Source organism: Chelonia mydas, chromosome 18 (assembly GCF_015237465.2).
Source record: "Chelonia mydas isolate rCheMyd1 chromosome 18, rCheMyd1.pri.v2, whole genome shotgun sequence".
Taxonomy (NCBI): domain Eukaryota; kingdom Metazoa; phylum Chordata; order Testudines; family Cheloniidae; genus Chelonia; species Chelonia mydas.
Window position 1 is genome coordinate 19,388,205 of NC_051258.2, and position 20,261 is coordinate 19,408,465.

At 41.5% G+C, this 20,261-nt stretch overlaps 1 protein-coding gene across 8 annotated transcripts in view; it reads left to right on the forward strand.

The window, feature by feature from the left end:
* PRDM16 (PR/SET domain 16) overlaps positions 1-19,827 on the forward strand; it is a 458,571-nt gene extending 438,744 nt beyond the window's left edge. For 5 of the 8 annotated variants that reach the window (XM_043531722.1, XM_037881276.2, XM_043531727.1 and 2 more), the window contains 7 exons: positions 595-764; positions 1,986-2,063; positions 9,213-9,382; positions 10,868-11,042; positions 14,631-14,861; positions 16,545-16,719; positions 19,630-19,827. In XM_043531722.1, coding sequence (XP_043387657.1) covers positions 595-764; positions 1,986-2,063; positions 9,213-9,382; positions 10,868-11,042; positions 14,631-14,861; positions 16,545-16,719; positions 19,630-19,764 — 1,134 coding nt within the window. In that variant the 3' untranslated portion in view covers positions 19,765-19,827. The remainder of the gene's footprint in view (positions 1-594; positions 765-1,985; positions 2,064-9,212; positions 9,383-10,867; positions 11,043-14,630; positions 14,862-16,544; positions 16,720-19,629) is intronic. The other 3 variants (XM_043531723.1, XM_007070162.4, XM_043531726.1) reach the window with 1 other exon arrangement.
* Positions 19,828-20,261: the final 434 nt, after the last annotated feature.

Genomic DNA, 20,261 nt, shown 5'->3' on the forward strand with positions numbered 1-20,261 from the left:
GTCTGAAACCTTCCTTTTCTCAACGCTGGGGTGGTCTGTCTCTCCCTCTCCTTCTGAAGCCCTTGGTGAGACTGTACGTGTAGTGGATGCTCTATTAAAAATAAAATGCTGTACGCTACAGTCCCAGCCTTTGTTTGTTTTGTGTTTGAGGGAAGTGTTTGCTCTACAGCTTCTGCATTCAACACTCTTATCTAGTTTCACCGCCACCGCCCTAAGCCTCATTTAGATGGGGGGAGAGAGAAGCCAAGTGCATTCTGAGATTGTTATTAATGCCAAAAGTCAACATATGGGCATAGCAGACGATAGAAACGTGCCTGGTACAGCTTCTAAATTCTGATGCTTACTGCACAGCCAAGCTTGGCTTTATCTGCTGAATCCTCAGCTGATTTCTCAGAGCCTGGTTAATTATTTCCAAGTGCACTGACTGGGTTGAAGTAAACCTATTTTACTCTGTGGAGCTGGCTTCTGAGGATGTGGGCTAGAGCCAGCAGTAGCCTCGGAAACACACAGTACAGCTGAGAAACATGTTCTGTGCCTCCGGTTTTCTTCTTTCAGTGGCTTTTCATAACACGACTTCTCTACTTGTACAAACAGATGTCAGCCATAGAAACCATGACAGAGAAACTGGAGAGTTTTGCAGCCATGAAAGCAGACACTGGCACATCCCTGCAGCCCCTCCCGCATCACTCCTTCAACTTCCGGTCCCCGCCCCCTACGCTGTCAGACCCCATCCTGCGCAAGGGCAAGGAGCGCTATACCTGCAGGTAAAGAACAGGCACTGCCAATAGAACTAACCCGAGTTGCTCCGTTTGGGATTATGGTTCCATACTTGTTAACGCAACATCCAATACAGACATGTTACGGGGCACGTGGAGGAGTTAACCATCTCCACTGGGGTGTGGAGAAAAGATACACAGAGCAGAATCTGAGAAGAGGATTCTGGTGACATATTAATTTTAAAACTGTTTGGTTTTTTTTTGAAGAAAATTCAGCATCCTCCTTTTACCTATAGCCTTAATCTAGCAATTCTCAGGCCAAATAGAATTTTCTAAACCAAATTTATGTGTGTGGGGGCTCAAATAAGGCTTTATAATGCAAGCTCATTGTAGCCTCAACTATCCGAAACTTTGCCACTTAACATGATAATTTATGCAGCAATATGTCAAATGTAGGCACAGTCACAAAAATATTTCTGGATCCATTCCACCTGCAAAACCCCATATCTGAGCATGCATATTGAATAACAATAATCTGTGTCTACACACCCATATTTTTATGTGCAATTACCAATTTTTTATGCCAATTCCCATTGCATTTTTGGGAGGGTGGATGCATCCATTTTGTCCACAGTTCACATTTAGTCTTTAGTCCGAGATTTTACTTAGGTATTCAGAAATCCCTGGAGTCTATTATTCATCATGTAAATCCATGCTGGTTCATGTTCCCCATGACATTAACTGTCAGGTTTTGCAGTGGCAGAATTTTAAAGCTTTATTTGTTATTATCGTGGTGCATTCTCTGTGTGTAAATATATCCACTCCTCCTTTTGTGTTTATTGTGAAATCCAGTTCCCTTTCTTATTTTCCTGCTTTCTGGTCTCTTACCACTTCCTAAAGCTGAACCACCTGGTTCGAAGCAGATGGTCGCACCTGCAGTAGTTCTTCCAGACAATGGTAATTTATAGTCATGTAATGATGGGTATTTGATCCTGCTTTCCTGTTCATTCTCAGCATTTGAGCATAACCAATTGTCTTTTGCCCTTTTCCTTTTAGTCTGCATCTTAAATACAATTGATTGTACCAGCTTCTCCTGCACTTTAATAGTGTGTTGTTGCACAGGTCATTTGAGAAAGGATAATGTTGTCATTTGGGAATGTTACCAAAATAAGTGACAGAGAGTAGGGGGGTGAAACAGAATGTTATGAATTGGCCTTGTATTGCAGAGCATTAAGGCACTCATGGTTACTTTGACTTTTGCCTTCCTAGGTACTGTGGTAAGATCTTCCCCCGGTCAGCGAATCTGACAAGGCATCTTCGGACACACACAGGAGAACAACCGTACAGGTGATACTCTTGTCCAGATAATATCCCTTCCCTGCATGTTGAGGGCCTGGTTCATCGCTGTGCCGTTCCCTTGACTTCAATAACGTTAGCCCTGCACAATGCTGTAGAAACGTAGTATTACACATAGTGATTAACACTCTCATTAATCATTCACTTCAATGAGAACTGAAGACTGTCTTTGAATATTCAACTGTTTTGTAGGGGTTGCCAGTGAGCTTGCTGTTGGGTTTAGCTAGATTAGTTTTCTTCTAATGTTTGGCAGAGGTGCCTTGAATAACAGATTATTGAGCCTTTTTTGTATATCTTGTTTGAAATCTAAATAAGTAAATAAATATGAACTTAGTCAATGTGAAAGTATTGGTCATCATAAGTAAAGGGCCTGATTGTCACACTTCAGTCTGCACTTGTGTGTGCACAAAATGGCATGTGTGCAAACCCACACACACCCTTTTTATACCTGTTTGCCCCGCCGGGGCACATTCAAGTGCTAGAAGCTTTGTATGCAAAATCCACTTGGTGCAAATGTTTGAAAATTTAGTAGAGCTAGCTGGAAAAATTTATATTTTTCACTGAAAAATGATGGAGGAAAAATTTGCCAAACTTTTTTTCCTTTCAATTTTTCAATTCATTTTATTGGTTGCTCACAAAAATTTAGAAAAAAATGTTTGTAGGCATATGTACATGCAAAACTGAGCTCACACAAAAGAAGGACAAGTTGTGTCCTCACCAAAGTTTATCATAATATTTATCAGAATTTTCAGAACAAGTCTTGGTGACTGTTATTGAGGCTTAGCATTAATATCAACAATTCAGGTACCTTTCATTGTTGTGATGGTGTTTTAGTAATTAATACCATTGGGATCTCTACCCTCACTACAGAGACCTGTGATATTGACCACATAAAGGCAAATGTAAACAATTTTAGGAACAGCAAAAGGCCATCTGGCCATTTTTGGTGGTTTAGTTTAACTTAATGAAGTTAAACATACTGGACATTTTTGGTGGTTTAGTTTAATTTAATGAAGCCACTTTCCCCCTTATTTAAACCTTTCCAGAAGAGTTAAATTTTGATAGTAAGCATTATGTAAAGAATTATTTGTAAGGCCTCTCTAAAATGGCATATATTTTGTAACCACTCACTATTCTTCTAATTCTTCAATTTCATTATTTGATATGAGGTGAATGAATACTGCATATTCACTCCACACCCTTGTTTCACCAAAATGCACACTCCCGATTATGCACAGATGGTGAGTCCAGTTTTCTTCCAAAAAAGGAGACATGCAACCTAACAAAGGTTAGGAAAATAAAGATTTATTTGATCTGGTCTTCTCCCAGAAAATGAGCTCTGTGTGTGTGTGTTTTTATAATAGAGGATTGACTTCTGGACAATGTTGCATTGGAATAGTACTCCTGAGAGTTAGTGCTATGTTTACAGAAGACTTTAATTATCATTGATTTTCTTTTGCTCTCTGAGAACTGCGATTTCCAACTTTAGCAACAATAATTGTTTTGAAAGCTTTTTTAGCAAACATTGACTTTGTCTGGGTAAAGGAACCTGGCTGATTCTCAGGATTTTTTTGTTCTTGTTGCAACTTTTCTTTTGATTCTTTAAGCAGTTCCTATGTTCACGCTTGTAATTTGGAAGATTATTCAAACTCATATGCGCACAAAATGAACAAAACCACCTACATGGAACACAGACCCAGAGATACAAATGTACATGCACGAATACAGAAGCAGTCTTGTTAGAGCAAGAATTAGCAAATCAGGAGATGTAGGTTCTGTTCCTGACTGCCACTGATAAACTGTTTCACCTTTGGCAAGTCACTTTACCTGTCTTAGTTTCCCCATCTGTAAAATGGAAAAAATACATTACATGATGGGAGCTAATTAACTAAAGTTTGTACAATGTTTTAAAATTTTAAAGTGCTACTTATTTTGTTACTGAGCCACACATACTAATGTACTATACATATGTATTTAAAAGCAAAATGGCTAAAGATGATTTGACTGTATCATGACGTGTGCACATCTATGTGATACAGCGGATTTAGGTGGCATTCTTTCCTATTTACAGTTCTTTTCCCCCATCTGGTCTAAAATTCAACAGTATGTTTCAGAACCCAAGAATAAAACAAAGCAATCAAACTTAACTATTTCAATTTCCTTCAGAGGAGGACAAAATAAGTTTGGCTTGTTGTGAAATAATGTCAAATTTCTCTGGCAACTCAGGTAGTAAAAAAACAGGGCTCTGTCATCCTTCTCCTTGGACTGCAAGGCAAGATTCAGAAGAAGCAGGTTTTTTTAATGACCCTCTTACTGTTTAAAACACAAGAATACAAGGGTATTTTGTGGGGGCTTTCCCCCTCCTGCTTTGAAACTACATAAAACCAGAATCAAGAACAAGCAAAGGCCATTTGGTTCAACAAGGCTTATTCCCTCTTTCAAAAGTCCATTCCCTCCAGGATGCCATCTAATTGATTCTTGAATTACACCCAATCCTGGAGCCTTGGCAACCTTGCTGTTACGTTGTTCCCTAGATCTGCGATTCTTTCTATAAAGATGTGCTTCCTGACGTCTGTTTTGAATTTGTTTTTCTTTCATTTCCTTTTCGGCCCCCCTGTCCTGTTGTCTGCACTAAGTTGAAACTAACAGCTACAGCTGACATTTACCATGTCATTTAAGATTGCATATAGGTCAATAAAAATCTCTTCTTTCTTGTTTTCTGTTAAAGATCCTGGGCTAAATGCATCTCTGGTGAAACTCCACTCAAGACTGGGAAGTTACGTAGGGAAGGAATATGGACCCATATGTTTAAGGGCTTTTACTGTCTTTACAGCTCATGTTATTGAGTCTTCAAATAAATGTAAAGTTTTACAAGTGGAATCATGTTACTTATAGTGTAGTAAGAACAAGGCACCATAATATTCCAGTTGTGATTTAATCAGAGTATCTTAGTTCTATGGTGACTAGCTCCGTTACACAATGTTATACATCGGTGTTCTACCTGCTTTTTCCTCTCCAACTGGCTTTTTAAACCATGTCTCCATATTCCTTGAGGTCTTAAGGGTTGTCCACTATTTCTCTGAGATCTTTCTCAAAGTTCCCCAGCTCTGGCTCATTGCTATCCATCATTTGTTCCTGCTTATTATTTTTGAGCCTGCTGGTGTATTATTTTAAATTGCTCAGCAATAAATTTCACTGGCAATTTGTCAGTGAGTTTACAAACCAAATGCAACTCCTTTTGTGTTCTACGTTCCTTCAGCCTCTGCATTTACCTCTTCCCTAAATTTAAAGTTGGTCTCTCTGTCGAGGTAATTTATTTAGATTAAAACCAGCAGAGATCCAAGTTCTGACCCCTCTGGGACCACATTTAATACAGTACGTCTCCCTCGTCCCTGTACTCACAGACATTAGAAATACCTCCCTTCACATGTCCCTCTGTTTTCTGTTTTTTTAACAAGCTCTTTATCCATTCTCCATATCCTACCCTGGATCCCCATAGCTCATAGTTAAAGCAAGGGCCTGTCAAGCGAACTTTTCAAAGGCTTCCTGAACATCTAAATAAACTGACAAACATGGGGCCAAATCCTTCTTGCTTTACTCATGCATACTCCCTTTGAAGTCCCTGGAACTTCTCATGTGAGTAATGTGAGCCGGACGTGGCAAGTAGACCTACAATAACAGCAGCAGCAGTAAACAATTATATTATGGTAGCAGTCAGAGGCCCCAGTGAGGACTGAAGCCCTATTGTGTCAGGCACTGTACAAACACAGATAAGAGGCAGTCACTACCCCAAATGGCATACAGTCTAAAAGACACAGAGCAGACAGAAGGGATTGGGTTATAACATACGAGCAATTGGCACCACTTGGGGAATTACATGTTTGGCTGGGGTTTAATTTTTTAACTGCGGGTAGAGGTCGGGTGAGGAATGGTAGAGTCAGGAAGAGTAAGGGAGCAGGAAAAGGAAGGCCGGGGAAGGAGTTCTCACCAATCTAGTCACGCTCAGCAGGCAGGGTGGTGTGGGGAGCTCTAAGGAGGGATTTGAGGGAGGATGAGGAATAAGCTGTATGGGTTTTTATCAAGGAGTATTTCCAATGCACAAGACACTGACTGGTGGACAGCAAAGGCTGGTGTCGCTGCCTGAGTGAAGGAGGGAGATGCTAAGGAGAGGTTATTAGAGCAAAGTGGGGCAGGGCTCAGTTGTGAAGAGCCTTGAACGCAAAGACAAGAAGCTTGTGTTTGGTGTGGAAGTGACGGAGCAGCTAGTTAAGAGCTACTTGGAGCGCAGTGGCCAGAGTAGTGGTAGTCAGAGCGTGTGGTTGGAGCAGTAGCCAGAAGGCTAGTCTTACCAGCATTTGGAGCGGACCTTAGGGGGGCAAGTTTGCAGAAGTCAAGGCCAGAGAGGTAGAAGCTTCTGCATTCAAGAAGCTAAATGACCTGTGTCTCTTTCTAGAGATCTGTGTCATTCTACAGTATCCCTGTCCCCTTCCTTTTTATATTGCTAGAAGCCTGAAGCCAGGGTAAGGGTTGATGTACCTTCGAATCAAAACAGTAGTGATCTTGGGGTGTTGCTTTCCTACACTTCCAGTGACGTTTGACCTGCCTGTGTGATCTGTGGTCATACCCGCTGTGGGAACTGCCAGAGCTATGGTGTGTGTGCCCTTCCCGCCTCCCAAACACTCTCACCCATGGACAGCGTCCCTCAAATCCCTTGATGTGTCAAACCTTGTGAATTTCTGAGAATTTCTCAATTGTTTTACAGCACACACATTGTTCGAACTCAATTTCTCAGTGTGACGGCCTGTTCTTTGGAAGCGGCAGTTGTTCATTCAGCTAATAGAGAGCTTCTTGGAGTGGCTTAACATGCTTTTGGGTTGGTTTAATTGGGGGGTTCCTGCCAATTTTAGCATCACCTTTGTTTATTTATGGTGGGTTTAGCTCTGTGTGTAGGTGGGTATTGTGTACATACAAAAATATGACACTGATGAGCCAAAGGGCATACTTTCTTAATTGTCCTGTATGATGTTCTTACTGTAGTTCCAAAGACTAGAAAACAAAGAGGAAGAATTGGTAGCCAGGTGTCTATGGAATAATCGGGACATGTTGTTATTTGGACCTTTTAATCTTGATTACAAGAAGTCATGGGCACCCTCATCTTTGGGTGGCCTCAGTAGAAGCCGCAGATGCTCAATATAAATGTAAATCAGACCCTTCAATTTGGGGGAGGGAAAGGGCGCTGTACAAAACTTGTGCATGTTGAGTCATCAATACAGAACATGGGTTTTTTGGCTTTCTTGTTGTCAACAAAAGCAAGCGTCCAAAGAGGCAGCGTGCTCTGTTTTCATCGCTGGGTCAGTTTGCATGTTGTAAGAGTTGAGTTAAAAAAAGAAATGTGTTTGGAAAAGAATTTTGGAGAAAAGCAGTTTGAAAAAAATGTGATAAAGCAAAAGACTGGGTGCGTTTCCTCGTGTGTTGAGGATGAAGTTACATTATAGCTAATGTCTTGATCCTCATTTGTGATTTAACAGTAGGGAACACAGAGGTGGATGTGGAATCCATAAATATTTGGAGGGAGAGTTTCATATATACTGTATATCTCTGTTACTTCCAACAATAATATGAATATATTTTTAGAGACCAAGCCACAGACACAGCTGCAGCACATCCAGAAGGTGTGTGTGCACCACCCTAGCATAGATTTTTGACACTTCCACCCCTCCCTCATTTGAATCTTTTATGTTTTTTTAAAAAAACAACATTATGTCTTACTGATGGGCTGAATCTAGTTTCAGAGCTAAGTGGTACAACAGAGTCCAACCCTGATTGCCTTCCTCACATCCAAGGCCTCTCACTGAAGTAAATGGGACTAGGAACATTCAGAAAATTAACAAAACTTGGCCAACAGCAGGGTTTATGTTGTGTTCTGCAGGAGCTGGGTTTAATGGGCCAAATTTTGCTTTTGGTTATGCCCGTATATATCCAGAGCAACTCCCTTTAAAGTAAGTATAGTTACTCAGGATTTATGCTGGTGTGAGTGCAGAAATTGGTCCAGAAAGTTTAAAAGATTTGCAAAAGTCCACAGAGGAGAAAGAATTCCACTGTTGTTGCGGATTGTGGTGATGGGACTTGGGGAAAAGAGACTTGATGAGATTCAGACTGATATAAAAAGGACTTAACATTTGATATCTTCAATATTGAAATCCTTCCTTGTGGCTCAAAGCTGCCCTCTTCAGTAAGTTAGGTACATTCTTGTTCCTCAATACAAGAGAGTGCAGAGGCTTTGGGCTAACAAAGCCATTGCATTTGCAAAGGCCTGTATACTCCTACTTTGTTTCAAAGACATTGAATATAAAGTGTGTTGGGCGAGCGTAGTTTGGAAATGAACTGCTGACACATCAACTGTGGGTTCTGCAGAGACTTATTTGAAAGGGAGAATCTTTCCCAATGCTCTCTTCCGTGGCTCCTTACATTCACTAACTTCCCACCAATGGGTAGGTTTCCTCCACCTTTACAAATGCCATTTCTGGTTTGCGTGATCATTTGCTAAATAAATCATGGTTTTATTTTTAGATTGCATATACTCCTTAGGGCAGGGAGTGCATTTCCCTCTGTGTCTGGAGATTATTTTGCAGGTGCTGGGTACTACCACAATATACATATTAATGAATTATTTTAAATTATATTCTAATAGGCCTATACCTTGAGCGCCTCTTTGTTCCTTCAGCCCTTTAGAAATTTCACAAAAAATTACTAGCCTATTTTACCTCCAAATGACTCTGTCACTTGTGAATCTACGAGTTAATGGGCTTTTCTTTCTCTTCCTTTCTATCTCCTTCTCCCCCTTCTTCTTTCTTTACAAAATAAGAAACCTGAGAGACATAAATTCTCCTTTTGTAGTGGTACATGGAAAAGTAATTATTTACTTTTAAGTTCCTATTTGTTTGGACTGGCTAACCTCTTAATTAATCCTAACCCCTTCTTTCTGCATCTTGAATAATACTAATATCAGAATTGTCTGAGATGATTAATGCCCCATGCTTTCCAGGTCCACAGTCAAGTAAAGATTTATAGAGCAATGTTTGATGGTAGGTTTTTTTCCCCCTTCGGTTGCACTCATTGGCATTTGCTTCTATTTTTCAGGTGTAAATACTGTGACAGGTCATTCAGCATTTCCTCTAACCTCCAGCGGCACGTTCGAAACATCCATAACAAGGAGAAGCCATTCAAATGTCACCTGTGTAACCGATGCTTTGGGCAGCAGACCAACTTGGACCGACACCTTAAGAAGCATGAACATGAGAATGTGCCAGGTAGGAAGTCAACCCTGCTGTGTAATTCTGTTCGGGACACTGGAGAGAGAAATCCCCCGTTTAAGTCACTCTGCGTCACGTGTGAGAATCTTCATGGAAATATCCATTCTTGTACATGAATATTACTGGTCAGCAAAAGAAAAATATTTATTTTAGATGTTGCATTTCTAAAATTACAAAGAAATGTGTTTGTGTATCTCTGTCTCTCACTCACTCACACACACACACAAACTTTTTTAAAGCTGAAATAATATATGTTTAGATGCTCACATAACGGAAGCAGATAAGTTGTTTCTCACATAAGCAAAAATCTAACAAACCAACCCCACAAAGAGAGAGAAGGAACCTGTGTATTGAAACCCAATATATGAACTATCAGCCGAGAAGAAATTTCTTCAAAAAGCTACAAGCAAATAGAAACAGAAGTTTATAATGAATTCTTCTTCTCCAATGTTTTTATACCATAAATGCCAGTAATACTGAAATGTGTATGTGACAGTACAAACTTGACGTATTATTTAGAACTGCTAACCCCATAGTAACAGAGAGGAAGCGTGGTGCAGTGCTTAGGGTCGGGACTTCGGAGACATGGATCCTGTTTCCTGCTCTGTCCCAACCTCCTTGAGTAACCTTGGGCAAGTCACTTATTAAAGGTATTGAAGCCCCATAAGACTTTTCAAAAGTGCCCTGGGCATGTTTGAAAATCTCATTAGGTGCCTATCTGCACCTTTAGGTGCCTAGATACTTTTAAAATTCTGGCCCTTCAGTTCTCCAGGCCTCCGTTCCTGCATATGTCAAATGGGAACCATAACCCTGCCCTACCTGCCCACAGTGCTGTGATGATAAATTCATTAAAGCTTGCGAGGTGCTCAGATACTGCAGTAGTGGGGGGCAGATAAGAAAATAAGAACATAAGAATGGCCCTTCTGGGTCAGACCAAAGGTCCATCTAGCCCAGGATCCTGTCTTCCGACAGTGGCCAGTGCCAGGTGCCCCAGAGGGAATGAACAGAACAGGTAATCATCAAGTGATCCATCCTCTGTCGCTCATTCCCAGCTTCTGGCAAACAGAGGCTAGGGACACTATTCCTGCTCATCCTAGCTAATAGCCACTGATGAACCTATCCTCCATGAATTTATCTAGTTCTTTTTTGAAGCCTGTTATGGTCTTGGCCTTCACAACATCCTCCGGCAAGGAGTTCCATAGGTTGACGGTGCACTATGTGAAGAACCTAGGATAGATAGATAACAGTACTTAATAATATTTCCCGTCCCTGTACAGATACTAATTATGTCTCTCTGTGCACATTCACTTTTGGAAGATATCAGCTTTTTCTGCCAAGATTTTTGTTTCCTGAAACTTTCTTTCAATGTGAATTCTTACCATGCAGTAAATGCTTTATTGCGTTAATTTTCCTCCTTGTTTTCTATTGAGAGCAGTGTTGGCAATACCTGATTCTTTCTCCTGTCCCTTGTCCCCTGTGCAGTGAGCCAGCACTCTGGAGTCATTACTAACCACCTTGGGACCAGTGCCTCCTCCCCAAACTCGGAGCCAGACAACCATGCACTTTTAGACGAGAAAGAGGACTCGTATTTCTCTGAAATCAGAAATTTTATTGCAAATAGCGAGATGAATCAAGCATCAACTTTAACAGATAAAAGGTAAACAAACAAAGCCACACTAATGGACACTTCTTACCAGACTGTTCAAAGGCTGGCCAGCCATCTCCGTGTTCAGGGCTTGATTTCAAATAGTCTGAAGAGATTAGAGTAATAATGAGAATCCTGCAAGGCACTCAACTTAGACTCCTTATTCAGAGCGTCCCAATTCTTTTCTGTCTGTGGCAGAAATTACATAAGAACGGCCATACAGGATCAGACCAAAGGTCCATCTAGCCCAGTAGCCTGTCTTCCAACAGTGGCCAGTGCCAGGTGCTTCAGAGGGAATGAGCAGAACAGGTAACCATCAAGTGATCCATCAAGTTTGCAGAAAAGCCTTGGAAAGCTCTGTAAAAGAAGTCTAAGTCTCTAAGGAGCCAAAGTTCCTGTCACAGAACGAGTGGTACAGCTCAGACTGGTGTGCAGCGTGGGAGGAAAGGAAGTGCTGTCTTAGGGAGTGAGTGTAAGTGGAGGACCCTCCCATGAGCACAGAATTCCGTGGGGAAGGGCACTACTGAGGAAGAATCAGACACTCATCATAAGTCAAGAGGTTCACTTTTCAAAACTCAGCTTTGGTTTAAGAGTCTGGTCTTCTTTGACTTTCATGGTACACAGACGTTTAGTTTCTTGTTTGCCTCTGGGATCGATATTGTTCTTGGGAGAGTTCTGCAAGTGCTCTTGGTGCATTTCTACTCCAAAGGCCTGGCCACCATATATCTTTAATTCCTTTCATCACCCAGCTCCAAGTGTCAAAGGGTCCAACGCTGCACAGAAAAAGCCACGGCACCAAGTCTCAGAGCCCAGGCTCCCATCCGAGCAGGAATGTCTACACTGCTATTTTTAGCTCCATGAGCCCCAGTCAATTGGCCCAGGGTCTGAGAGTTGGTGCCCCGGGTTTTCCTTTGCAGTGTGGACATACCCTAATGTACCTTCAGTGTGAAACCACTCTAGCCTGGGGAAATGGCCACAGAACAATTAGTGGAGGCAAATTTGGAGCAAATGCAGCTTTGCGGGAGCTGATTGTATTCTGCAGCATTATCCCCAATACGAACGACTTGTGAAAACCTCATTCTCCCCTACCTAAAAATATCCATTACTGCTGACCTGTCCCCCTCCAACCACTCAGACCATCTCACCGAAGCCAGGAGATTGCTAAAGGAGCACAGAAGCACCAGATCTGGGTTTTGGTTCAAGATTGCCCGCGGGGATGAGGAGGAACGTAGCGTCGTAGGTGTCAGTAACGCCACATGTGTAATGACTTGGTTTTTGACCCTGCCTGGATGGAAATAAACCGAGTGCTGTGTTCCATCGCTGAGGCTGAGCTTAGACCTCAGCATGGAAGCAGACATAGGTAAATGGCCTCACCCTTTTCACCTGAAACATGATCCACATAAAAAAATCCCCCTCCCATCAAAGAGATCCCTTCAGAACAGGCTCGTTAATGGCAGTGGCTTAACAGGAAATGTGGCCCAGATCCACCAAAGTGCAGCCCCTTCAGAAAACCATCGCCCTCTCCCCATATAGATGCTTCCAACAAGCCCCTTCCCACCCAGACTCCCTTTTCAACCTCTCATAGCTTGTTTGTATAGAGTAGACATGAGCTCTCTGTCCTTTGGGTCCCCCTTCCCAAGTAGAGCTGGATGAATAACGTCATTTTCAATTTAATGGCAATTTCAAAAAGGAAAAAAAATTGTTTCACATAGGACAGGAAAATTTTAGAAATTTCTGGCAAATTGAAAAGTTCAAAAAAATTGCTTTGGGTTGAATGAAACATTTCAGTTCTGTTCTTCACTCTGCTATTCTTTAACCCTTTTGATATTTAAAGTAAAATTAAAAGAAATTTTTAAACAAAGTTGTTTCAAACAAAAAAAAATTGAAATGTTTCAATAGAAAAAAATTTCCAGTCAAAATGTTTCATTTTTTTCAGATTATTTTTTCCTTTTTTGGTAGGAGGGGGGAAGTCCCCAAATCAACAATTAGGTGAAACTGACCAGAATTTGCCAAATGTTTAGTTGTTGCCAAATGTTTATTTTTTCCTGGGGAAAAAAAGTTTGGTGTTTGCCCAGCTCTTTTCTTATGGATCCCTTCGTTTTCTCCATCACTCATGAACCCAGCCCTGGATATTCTGTTGCGTTCATAAACAAAGAACAAATTGTGCTGATGCTGGATGATTACGCTGCATTCAGCGCTGAACTTACCAGCAGGCCAGCCTTGTGTTCATTGCCGGTGCTACAGTTGCGACAGTCTTTTAGAACTTTACATGTGGAATGAAACACTTCACTTCACCCAGAATGCTTGTAAACATGTGAAATTTAGACATGTTTTCCATTTCCTTCCCTACTCTGTTGCCTTCATCTCAGCCCTGAAAGCAAGATAAAGTAACCCCATCTCAGATACAGACTTCTCACCAGAGCTTTTGTTTAGATTGCACACGTGGAAATAAAATGCGGGGGGGGGGGAAGGTTCACTGTATGTCCTGAGGGAAATTAGGAATCTTTCAACCTTGCCTGATATAGGCAAAAAAATAGACAAGAGGAGAACTCCTCCGTAGGCTGGTATAATTGATCCAGAGGGAGAATCAAATTTGGGCCTGTACCTTAAAGAAAATCGATCAAAATTCTCTAAAACAAACATGCTGATGATGTGTTTAGACTGAGTGACAAGATCCAGGGCTTGGAAAACATCTGAGTTTCCCCTTAATTTTTTAAACCTTATTTTGACTGAGTGATATTTAATCTACAGGGGAACCCAAAAGGACATTCTGTGTTGTACAAATGTCACTCCATTCCAGGGCCAGTTGTAATTATGTTCCTGCTGCTCTGTTGTTTTTACAAATAACCATTCAATGCTGATACCAAGTTTGAAAGCTTTTTTGTTTTGGTTTAAGAAAAAAGCTAAAAATGTTTGTATGGGACCTCCATGTAATTAGTGTAACCTACATTCGACAAAAGCAACAGGACAATGATGTTCCTGATTTTATAATTAATTTGGTTGTGGAAACTTTCCGGGTGAAGAAGTTAAAATTAAACTTCTATCATTCGATCTAGCAGCATCTCAGACTGTTCCAACTACATATTGTTACCAAATGGGATCTTGTTCTCTTAACCTGGTTTGTTTTATTTTGCTGGCAGCTTACTTACTCTCATGTCCATATGGGTATAGCAAGGGGCAATGGGACAAAAGAAGATGTATGTTGGCTGTTAGGGAAAGTTTGTAATGAAACCTATCCCAATGTGGAGCTTTGTTGATAGGCGAGTGGTTATTTTGATACTATAAGCACAGGGAAAAACATGGCCTTTGGCCCACAGAAGTTACAGTGCAAAGGGTGAAGATACTTAAAACCAGACTGGACAAAATCTAGTTTTAAGAATGGAATATATTTGACTCACTCCATTAGCTCTTAGACACTGTAGAGAACAATCTTGCATTGGTAAGAAATAGATTATCTAATAGGTATTTTCTGTCCCCAGCCATTCTGAACCATAAATAACAAATAAATGGTTAAATGCCTGAATCTTGCACCAAAGTGGCAATGCAATTGCTGCTCTCAACTGACATCTTGGTTCCTTCCCCGGTGCTCAAACATTCCAGGCCAGAAATCCAAGACATTGATAGCAACTCCCAGTGTCATGGGTTAGCAAATGAGAAACCAGAAGATGTGGATGAGGAGGAGGAAGAATTGGAGGAGGAAGATGACGACAGCTTGACAGGGAAGTCACAGGATGAAACAGTATCACCCACGACGGAGCCCCAAGGAACGTTTGAGGATGAGGAGGATGAAGAGCCCACATCCCTCACCATGAGCTTTGACCATACCCGAAGGTGGGTGGGGCCATTTCCTCTGGGAAGCAGAATGGGGTTAGATTTCTCACCCTGTGTCATTAGCAGGTCATGGGCGGTATCACTTTATTTTTCAAACCATGAATCATACCTCCAGTTTGCCCTAGGAACTTCATTTTCACCATGGTGGAGAGCACAAATAAATAAACTGAAATGCAAAAATATAAGAAGACAGATACACAAGGCCTGAAAAATGCACAGCGGGAAAGGCAAACAGTTAGCACATGAAAAAACCAGCCTCCTCAATGTATCATGAACTCTTCTACCTGACACAGAGTCAATGTCTCAATTTTTAAAACCCTGTTCAGTGAAAAGAGAGCTGATGCAAGGAAATCTAGATAATGGCAGTTTTCCACTACCCCACCCATGTTATCTGCAGCAAAATGGCAGCATCCTCTTGTCTCAGGATATAAGGCCCTGCATTAATTTCAGATGAGATGGTGCGGCTGGCCTTTGTGTGGGCAGAGTGGATGTGTCCCCATGCCTTTGTTTGCTTTTTGTGCCATCCATGCTGTGCACCCTGGTTCATAAACCACCAGGAAGACATTTGCAGGTACAAAAAGGACACTTTTGAAACATTTAATTGGTATTCTGTTTTACTCAGGTGCCTATCCAGGTTGATAATACAAAGCATCCCAGTGTAAAGCTGTGTAAACAAAAATAGTCAACTATCTGCTGCAGATGTAGTTTACAGTATGAGGTAGAACATTAGCGTGAAAGAACCCTAGGATAACTGTACATTAGAAAGCGCAATAAACTATAGCAGTGTTTGATTGTAAAGATATAAACAATGGTGCACAATGGAATCCACTCCTTCCGTTAGCTCTCTTACCGACTTGCCTTTCACAAAATCTGTTGCTTTGCATCCATGAGCTGGCATGCCAAAGTTCATCCAAAGTGTGCTCCTGTAGATAGGGCAGGAAATCAGGCTTCTATACGTCACTCTGCCATTGACTCACTATGCGCTCTAGCATTTAAGTCACTTTAAGCCTAAATGTTCAGGAAAAGTCTATTTTTGACTCTCAGTATTTTCAGAGGGGAGGAGCACCTGCAACTCCCACTGACTTCCATTGGGGTCATTGGTGTTTGGGAAAATCAGGCCGTAGGTATCTAAAGTTGGTCCAAAACGTTGGGCACTCAACATTGAAGTCCACTATTGAAATCATAGATCTTAGCCTCTCTTGTGCCACAGGTTTCTATCCACTAATGATGCTTTGATATCTATGGATGAAAAGTGCCATATCATGCAAAGTATTATTATATTCAAAGGGTTTTTTCAGTGTGTCAGTGTTTTCCAATTAAGCCTATTGTAAACCCTGGGGAATATGGTGCAGTGGCTCTATTCCCCCAACTTTTGGGAATAGCTAGTAATCAGGCATCTCTGAATCGGAGACCAGAATGAAAATGGTAACCACACAACATATGGTAGCACTAATGCTTGAGAAGTATGTGCGTAACCATGCATTCCACCTTTTCTTTGCTCCTTACATCATGTGCATTTTTTGGTCCACATGTCTGTCTGTGTGTCTCTTCATGCATGTGGCTTGTGAGAACCCCATGGTATGTGCATGCAGGCACTGAGTTAGCAACACACACATTGGTTAGACTGTAAACGGTGAGATGAGCTAACAACAGGTCAACCCCTTCCCCTGGTCATTGGTACAGGTGTATTGAGGAGGACGAAGCCGGCTTGTTAGATTTGGAGCAGATGCCGAATTTTGGGAAGGGGCTGGATCTTCGCAAAGCAGCCGAGGAAGCATTTGAAGTTAAAGATGTGTTTAATTCCACCTTAGACTCTGAGACAATAAAACAGACTCTGTACAGGCAGGCTAAAAACCAGGTAGGTATATGACAGAACATTTTATCGAGCTTACCTCCAGCATTTAGCATGAGATTATCAAACAGCTGGGTTCCTTTAGCCAGGTCTGTGTTCTGTCCATGCTGAATTGGAATTCTGATGGTGAAGACTAACTTGTAAATCACATCTGTTTGCTACCATGTTGCAGTCCAGGAGAAATAGGAGTTGGGAGGGAATTGTTAACTCAAATTGTGTATAATCAGATTCACATACCCTTATAACTTTGTGGAGTGAGTGCAGGTTTATAGCTATATAGCGATGTAGTTTATCTATCTATATATGTCTATAGAAATGTATATAGAAATATGATAATGCAATTGTTACAAACTTTGGGCCAAATCCTCAGCTGGTATATATTGGAATATATTGGTTTCACTGGAATAATGACAATTTACACCAGTTGAGCATCTGGCCCTTTGAAACAGCAGTAAAATATAACAGGATTTAATAATAAAAATTGATTCAGAATGATAGTTTCTAGACTTGCTTGGAGAATTGCATCATCTTAAGCAAATTTAGAAAATGCCATTGTTTTGTGCATTAAGCTTTAAACCTAATGCCACTGCACCTTTAAGATAAAATCCCCCTTCTTATCAAAAGACATACCAGTTCAGGCACAGCAGAAGCTGATGCAGGCCTTCTTCCAAAACTCAAAACAAAATCCTGAAGTTTGAAAGAGCTTGGAAACTTTTTTTTTTTTAAATTAGCATGGGTCTGTGCTCGCTGGTTTTGCCATAAGCAGAAATGGCACGAGAGGCTCTGTTCTCATGAAGTTTGCATCCTGGTCCAAATAAAGCAGCAACAGATCTCATGAGGGAGCTGTTCTGTGAGATGTCCAGCCACATTACCAGAACAAAGAGGATACGTTGAGACAAGCTTCAGAGAAACACTCTGCACAAAACCTGCAAACTTTTTGCCATTAACCATCTGTTCTTATCTGCTTAAAAGAGGCCACATAGTTCAAATGCTTCTTTTAAGAATACCAGTGCAGGTTTGAGTATATTTACCTCTGCTTCAGGTTTTACTGGGGATGAGATCAGCTACTGTACTTGGCGTCGTTCTGTCCTCTAAGCAACAGGAATATAATACAATTTATGTTAAAGATCACCCAAAGATGCAACTAAATGCAGTTGCCTAATAGAGGTGGGTCTTTAATTAAAGGTCAAAGGGGACTGTGCTGGAAACCCTAAGGCTACTTTATAGTGACTGCTTAAGACTGGGGCCGGGAAGTTGAGGTGGGGGTTGCCTGTTGGAAGTGTGGGTATTTTGTACAGATTTGACTGCACTTAAGGGAGTATTTTGGCTATGAAGATAGCACTGAAGTTCTTTTCTAGTGAAAAAAGAGCTCATTTATACTTTCAACACAAGCCACTTGCATGCCTCTGTCTGTGTCCTTCTACTAATACGCTGAGTGTACTAACTATTTAGGCACAACTTGATTTTTCTTGACTGCAATGTTAGATCTGACACATGATTGTTTTTTAACATAATTTTGTAGTAAGTGAGATCTAAGACATGTTACATTTTGTCAGATATGATATAACTTGGACAATTTAAAATTCTCTGCTCTGCATGTATTATGTGCAGGCAATATGGTGGGAAAATAATATTTATCTGGTCAGACCAGCACAGAAATCTTACCTTTCTATCAATTTTGGCTCACTGTCACTGAAGTATTGAAATGCACACAACCATGCAAACCCCATAAAGCAGAATGCCCTGCAGCACATACAGAGGAGCATGAGATACAATGGTCAGACTGAGAACTGGATCTGAATTTGAGATTCCTTTGGGGGAGGGGGAAGTTGTATTTGGAGTTTTGGGGAAGTTTTATTACTGTTATTTGTTAAATTTGTGCTAAGCACTGTACAGACATCTGCAGTAAAGAGAGCGTCCAATCTAGGGCCCCTAGCCTGCAAAGATTTATACACGTACTTAATGTTACACACCATGGGTAATTCCCTAGATTTTAACTCACAACGTGCAAAGTTCAGCACATTCATAAATCTTTGCAGGATCAGGACCTGGGTTGTGACAAGATGCAAAAAATGAATGAGACAAACAAAAGTGGAGAAGGAGAAGGCCTGGGTAGCAGCAAAGCAACCAAATTACTCTACAGTAAGCCGTGGTCTCTGTGCATTCACGGACTAGGCTTTGTCGGCTGGTAGTGCTGCAATGAACACACACAGTCATGCCTGCAAACACACACCACGCTTACACTGCCAAATGGACACACACAACTTCACACACGCTCCAACTCCCTCCAGACACAATGGAAATGCTCAGTAAATGAAACAACATGCCATGCACAAGCTCATCTCCACTGAGTCACTTTTGTCCTATATATCTGAACTCCCATTTACACTTCTCCTTTTGCGATTCAACAATAACTTCTGAAGGCCAAAGTTTCACAGGCATGAGCTCCTGTCTTCCCCAGATGTACCGCAAAGTTATCATGCCCAGGTGGGGGGGATTGGCACGACTCAGTCAGCAACGCACACTGTTCCATATGCACTTTTGAAAACTGTGTGAAAAAAGAAGGCCAGAACTCTCGGGATATGTTCGGTGGGAAAAGTAATGTCCTCTAGGAGAGGGGCCTAGATGCAAGTGTCAGCATTTGTCATGAAGTGCAAAGTGCAAGGAAGGAAGCAAGTTAAACCCACTGCTGCCTGGTAAAACTCTGTGGTAAGGTCCTTGGGTTTTCCTCATGTGTGAACATAAATATTGATTGGCAGGTAGGATTCCCAGTCCACACCAAAGTGAATGGCACTGACTGTCCCCAGTTTCTGATATGTAAATAGTTAAATGACTCTATACTTCATGTGGATTATTCCAGGACCCAGGAGAGTGTATTCACCCATTCCCCTTCCTCTGCTTCTTCCCCTCCTTTAGGCTTATGCAATGATGCTGTCCCTTTCTGAGAACACTCCCCTTCACACTTCTTCCCAGAATTCTCTGGATGCTTGGTTGAACATGGCAGGAGCAGCCTCAGAGTCGGGGACCTTTAATCCCATCAACCATCTCTGACGGGTCGAGAAGGCACTGGTTCAGAGTCCGAGTGAGGAGGTGTTGATGCTGTGACTGCCCTATCAGAAATTCTAGCACGCAGAAGATGGATCAGAGGGCCGCAGGGAGTCGTCTGGGCTTTTGACTGGGAGAATAAACCTGTCACATCTACCCTACAATTCGCGAATTTGTATCTATCCACAGTTGTTGGTTTCTAATTTGTTAGAAAGAAACTCTCCAAACTGGATAGCCCTGAAGCAGCCCTAGGATTCCACCATCTCTAAGAATAGTGTAAACCATAAGTGAATTGCAATGGTGCAATCAAATACTGGCCCCTTTACAGTTACAAGACAATATAACTGAGCCAGCTGGTTTCTGCTTATAAACTAAAACTTGAAGTCATTCGACCCCTTGCCCCCCTCACACACCACATTCACTTCAGTTGAATAGCAGTCATAAGGGGGCCGGGGGTGGGTGGGTGGGGGGAGATCTAGGACTGATCCATCCCTGGTATAATT